This window comes from Cannabis sativa, chromosome X, assembly GCF_029168945.1.
Source record: "Cannabis sativa cultivar Pink pepper isolate KNU-18-1 chromosome X, ASM2916894v1, whole genome shotgun sequence".
Lineage (NCBI taxonomy): Eukaryota > Viridiplantae > Streptophyta > Magnoliopsida > Rosales > Cannabaceae > Cannabis > Cannabis sativa.
In genome coordinates this window covers 44,689,711-44,695,746 of record NC_083610.1, presented here as the reverse complement: position 1 = coordinate 44,695,746, position 6,036 = coordinate 44,689,711, and the positions used below count along the sequence as shown (strand labels likewise).

The following is a 6,036-nucleotide window of genomic DNA, read 5'->3' as shown; positions in this document are numbered from 1 at the left end:
CATTCAAAATCTTAAAAATACCAAAATCTTAAATAAAACTAGCAATACGTGGCTCGGCACGTACATTCACCTAGTATATATATATATGTGTACAAATTTAAATTTGAAATATAACTTAAAATATGCGTGTAGTAGGATACATATATGTGATTTAAGTAATAGATAATTCATTTGTTTTTCGAAAAAAAAATCTAAACTCAGTGATTTTGATCGTTAGATATATAAATTAATCTATATAGAATTTCAGGTATATTTAATAATGCTATTTTAATTTTAAACAAAAAAATTTATTATTCCAAACTAAAACCAAATTTACGTATTCATTTTTTTTTTTTAAAAAAAAACAACGGTAAGATATTTTAAATTTAAAAGATCACTATATATAATGCCTAAGCCCTAATATATGATAAATAATTCATTACATATTCAGAAATTAAAATACAAAGATATTAATTAATAGAAACAATGAAGAGATTACGTAGAGAAAGTGATTTTCATAACAATGTTCATGAAAATGATTATAGTGAAGAACAAAGTATTTACTCTATAAATAATACGGGTAAATGGAAACGAAGTCAACTACTTGGAAAAGGTTATAATGGCACTGTTTACTTGGTTGAGATGATCAAACCACCTCCAATAATAACATCATCACGTTTAAATGGTTCTCATCCTATTATGGCCGTTAAAACTACTTTGGCTTCTCGTAGTGATGAGCTCAAGAAGGAGAAGAAGTTACTCCAACTCTTTCATGGTAGTCCTTACATTGTTCGATGTTTTGGAGATGACATAACGATCACAACAGACAACAACGGAAACAAAACTAAACTCTACAATGTTTTCTTGGAGTATGCTCAAGGTGGATGTTTAGCTGATTTTATGGACGTTACTATATTGTCTGAGACTAAAGTGAGACAGTATACAAAATCTATTTTGAGAGGACTTGAGTGTGTTCACAAGAAAGGTATTGTTCATTGCGATTTGAAACCTGAGAATATATTGATGGTGAAGGAAGAAGACGACGATGAGGATTTTGTGGCTAAAATATCGGATTTTGGACTTTCGAAAAAGATGTCTGATGATTGGAGGACTCCTGGTATTGTGAAAGGAACAAAAGTTTATTGGGCTCCGGAATGTGTAGAAGATGAAATTCAAGAAGAGTGTTCGGATATATGGGCACTAGGTTGTATTGTTTTATATATGCTAACAGATGGAAGTATGAGATGGAACAACAAAATAAATGAAACTATGTCTAAAGATGCTAAAGATTTTCTCGTTAAGTGTTTTGAAGCCAATCCATTGGAAAGACCATCCGCCACCATGCTTTTGACTCATCCATTTGTAGGTGGGAGTGGATTTATTAATAAAGTAATTCATAAGAGAAAAAAGATAAAGAACTCTTAATTTTTATCAATCTATCTTTATTTGATATGTAAAAATTTTTAAAGACACTTTATTTTAATAATTTTTATTTTATATAAAAAATTATATTTTTAATTGTATTAAGCTTTTTTAATTTTTTTTCTTCCAATTCATTTTCTTAAAAACTATACCTATCAAATAAAAATAAATTTTATTATTTTAAATATTATGATAAAAAAAATTGAAATAAAAATTTATATGAAAACTATAAAGAGGAAGAGAAACAAAAGAAAATTGTGATAGAGTTATCTTATGGATGAAATTCGAATTGTAAGACATCGTGATTGTCAATTGAGCGAAATAAAACTATAATAAAGTTACCTATAAATGAAATTCAGATGGTAAGACCTCGTAATTGTCAATTATGTGAAGAGGAGAGGAGAAAATAAAAAGTAAAATAAAAGTGTGCAGGATAATAAATAAATATTCATATATAAATATATACTAGATAAGAGTTACGTGGCGAGCCACGTAAATATTAATTTTATTTAAGTTCTAGTGGTTTTTGTTTAAGAATTCGGTAACTAACTGTAAATTATCTTTTAAACGATATGTTTTATAAAAATAAACTTATTAAGAATGTCATAATTGTGTATATAAACCTATGATATACACATTGTTATTAATAATAAACAGTAAGTTTATCTCAATTTATTCATACTCATATAGTAATTATCCTTAATGTGATGAAATAATTTATGATAAGTCATAAAAACATATGACTTTTAACATTTACTCTTGGTTTCAGCAAAATTAAAAGGATCAATATATTTGTTTTAAAAAATTTAAAGGAAATATTATGTAACAAAAATAAATAAAAAAATGTCATCTTAATTAAATAGGGGAAGAGAATTATTAGTTAAAGTTTCAATATAGTTAAAGTTTCAACCTATAAATTTTCAATGAATACAAACCCTCACGTACGACTTCACAAGAGGCAATAATATTGAGTGATAATCATGGACAGCAATAGAGCCAAGCTTAAGTTTCAACTGCTCCATGATATTAACGTTTCGCATTAATTTTGCATCAGTTTTGTTAAGCTGCATGACAAAGAAAACAAAACTTATAAGTGCATGTTCTCAACTAATGAAAGCACATCAAAAATAAAAAACACCTACCTCTACTTGTATATGTTCTTTGTGTCTTCGGGTTGAAGTTTCTATACAACTCTCCACTCGGAGCAAATAGTCTTCACCAGATTTCAAATCACATAACTGAGATGTCAAACCAGAATATGTTTCCACATAGCCAAATTCAATGACATTCGGAGCTTCTACTTCTTTTATAATGTTTAATATAGCATCTATAATTCAAATCGGCTTCTGAGCGTCAATCCATCATTGTCACTTTCCAGCTCCTCTCTCTGCTGCTTTAAAATACAATTTGATGGACATAGTCTCTGGAATCTTTCCTCTTCCTATTTATTTACTCTATTTTATCAAATGCATTATTAGGAAAATTATATCAAAATAAGTCGTTAAGCATCTATTATAAACCATGAGAAGATTTAGAAGGAAAGACTGGTGATAATCAATGTATTTATTTTCAAATGAACTACATTTAAACACTGCATATTCTCATCGAATAATGTAGGTAAGGCGAGGAGCCCAGCTTCAATTTTTTTTTTCCAAAAAAAAAAGAGAAGAAAATGGGTCTTGTTGCCTGATAAAGATACAATCATGCAACTATTAAGGAACAATGCTTCCCAAATGTAAATTCATATATCATTCATGAATTATTGTTTGCTTAACAATGTAATAAACTCTTTGTCACCTTCAAAGCCTATCTTTTAGAGTCTCACCATCAGAAGACTCCTTGGTCAAAGATGGTTCTACATTGCACGAGCTCTTATAACCTCCTCCAACTGCATTTAGGTTTGCGGACATAACATGTTTAACGTAGGGTAAAAAAATAGACAAGGTAACAAACAATAAAGAATCATAAGAAATGGACCACATTCAGATCAGAACCAACCATAGACGTACACCTTATTTTCTTATACTAAGCATCAGCCAACCACAACTCAATTGTACTTAAGTCATTACTTTTCATGTAACTACTACTTCAACCAAACTTTGACAAAGTTAAAATATGTGAGAATTGGGTCTTGACTTTTTATTTGTGAAATCATTGGCAACAGCAAGTGAGGGGAGAAAAAAGCTGATTTTGCAATGCAAGCAAACCTCTTTGCAGATTTCTTGATGTGAAATGGAAAGCTGGTTGAATAAACCTGTCACAATGAAAAACAACCACCTTAAGTACTCACACAACCATCTCACCAGGTAACCTCTCTTAAGAGTAATAATTGAGATTGACTGTATGTCTTTTTCAAACTAATATATATATATATATATATTTATATTAACCAAAAAAAATTAATCAAGTATACATATTTGAAGCCAGATCTTCAATTAACATAATTGGAGCAATAACTGTCTACAGAAAATCAAAGTAAGAAAAAAATCCTAAACTCATATTAAAAATGGGGCCTGCAATTCATAGGAAAGAACTTACTCGAGAGCAGCAGAAGGCTTCTCATTTTGCTCATATAAAGAGACCAGAGCTACCAAATAGGTAGAAGAATTGTTTATCAACAATCATAAATGATATGAGAATACAAACCCAAAAACAAGAACCAACCCAGAACATTAAGAACATTAACAGCAAACTCTACATGGAAAATTGATTGATGAGACTGTGAAGAATTTTTTCGAACAGTTGGGGCCCAACTTTTGATTGAACGTGACAGCCTTGATTTAAGAAACATAACCCAACAAGTAGGAAACTTACATGAAAAATTTTACATCTCCAAAAAGCACCCATTTAGCTTTTTGAAATATTTTACATCTTCAAAGAGCATCCCTTTAAGCTTTTTCAAAGAAACATTGGCTTCTTCTCTGACTCAAGGACAATAACCAACAATCAACACCAAAATAATCAATATCATAGGAGAGAAGAGAATTCAGAGACATGCGAAAATGAGGATCAATTTACCTTGAGACTGCCATGGATGTTTGAAGCGATCATTTCTTGTGACGCTGACGCCGTTTTCTCGTTGCTAGGCTAGACCGATGAAAACTCTTCAAAAATTCAAAAAGGATGTAGCTACTTTATATAATACTTAACTACTTTCCAGCTTCTTAGGCTATACCTAAAGTGTATAATATTTTTTTATTTTTTGAAAAAAAATATCAATGATTTTTATTTTTTTATTAGAATAATTTATAAAATAATATAAAATTAATTAAGAATATTCTGTTAAAGAATGGTATATTCTGTTAAAATAAACAGATAACCCAAAAATATTATAATTAGGGCTACAAATAGATATTATAATTATATATTGGTGTTAATTATAATTATATTGGTGTTATACGTATAGATATTAAAAATAATTAGATTGGTGTTATATATTAATAATCTATATTTATTGGAGAAGTTTTTTTTTATATATAATTATAAAAAAATATATTATAATTATATATTAGTGTTAATTATAATTATATTGGTGTTATACGTATAGATATTAAAAAATAATTATATTGGTGTTATACTTATTGGTGTTATATATTAATAATCTATATTTATTGGAGAAGTTTTTTTTTTAAAAAAATATATATATTATAATTATATATTGGTGTTAATTATAATTATATTGGTGTTATACTTATTGGAGAAGTTTTTTTTTTAAAAAAAAATAAATATTGAAAAAAGATTGGGTGGCTCAAGGATGGAACTTTTATATTAGTTAGAGATTTTTTTAAAAAGTAAAAAATTAATACGAATCATTTTATGAATCATTTAATATTAATAAATCGAATAAAAAATTAAATAAATGAGAGAAATAAAGAGGAAATAGAAATAAGTATTTTAGTTAATTAATTAATTTTATAATAATTATAAACTTAATAAAAAATTAAAAAAAATGAGAGAATTAAGGAGAGAAGACATAGTGCTATTTGAAGTAATTTCGGACGGCCACGTCACCGCCTCATACTTCTCCTTTATATATATATATATATAAAGATTCCAACATTATAGCCATTTCAAAAAAAAAAAAAAGAACTTTATAGTTAATAATGTAAATTGTACCCTAACAAATGTTAAAATCAAATTATTATATACTACTAAACTAAACACTAATTATACTAAATAATTTCGTTGGTAGGCTACATACAAATAAGAAATAAATAAATAAAGGGTTATTTGCGGCAAAACCCCCCAAAGTAGAGAGGGTTTTGCACATAACCCCCAAATCTAAATTTTTGGTGGTAAAACTACCTAAACCACTAGTCCGTTAGCAGTTAGCCCTTTCCATCCATATTTGGCTGTTAAGTGCCAGGTTGGAATGTCCACGTGTACAGAGTGTACACGTGGCACAATTTTATTGGTCCACGTAAATTAATATTTAAAAAAATAAAAAAAATAATTATTTTAAAAATAAAAAATTAAAAAAAAATTAAAAATTAAAAAATAAAATAATTTTAAAAAAATAAAAATTAAAAAAAAAACCTAATTATTTTTCTTTTCTTTTCTTTCTTCTTCTTCTTCTTCTTCTTCTTCTTCTTCTTCTTCGGTTTCGAGCAGCAACAACAACAACAACCCCTTCTC

At 27.8% G+C, this 6,036-nt stretch overlaps 1 protein-coding gene and 1 long non-coding RNA gene across 6 annotated transcripts; one reads left to right on the top strand and one right to left on the bottom strand.

Annotated features, from left to right (window-relative positions):
• Positions 1-465: 465 nt before the first annotated feature.
• On the top strand, positions 466-1,404 carry LOC115718039 (mitogen-activated protein kinase kinase kinase 20-like). Its single transcript, XM_030647004.2, has one exon. It carries the CDS (start codon positions 466-468, stop codon positions 1,402-1,404), a length of 939 nt encoding a protein of 312 aa, XP_030502864.2.
• An 848-nt stretch (positions 1,405-2,252) lies between these two features.
• On the bottom strand, positions 2,253-4,569 carry LOC133032465 (uncharacterized). 5 transcript variants are annotated; one of them, XR_009685096.1, is made up of 4 exons: positions 4,420-4,569; positions 3,199-4,322; positions 2,544-2,855; positions 2,253-2,465 (listed from the first exon to the last, which is right to left on the bottom strand). It is a non-coding gene; the product is annotated as an uncharacterized LOC133032465 (long non-coding RNA). The 5 variants fall into 5 exon arrangements; XR_009685097.1 differs by having other exon boundaries at positions 2,544-3,655; positions 3,940-4,322; XR_009685094.1 differs by having other exon boundaries at positions 2,544-3,655; positions 4,216-4,322.
• Positions 4,570-6,036: the final 1,467 nt, after the last annotated feature.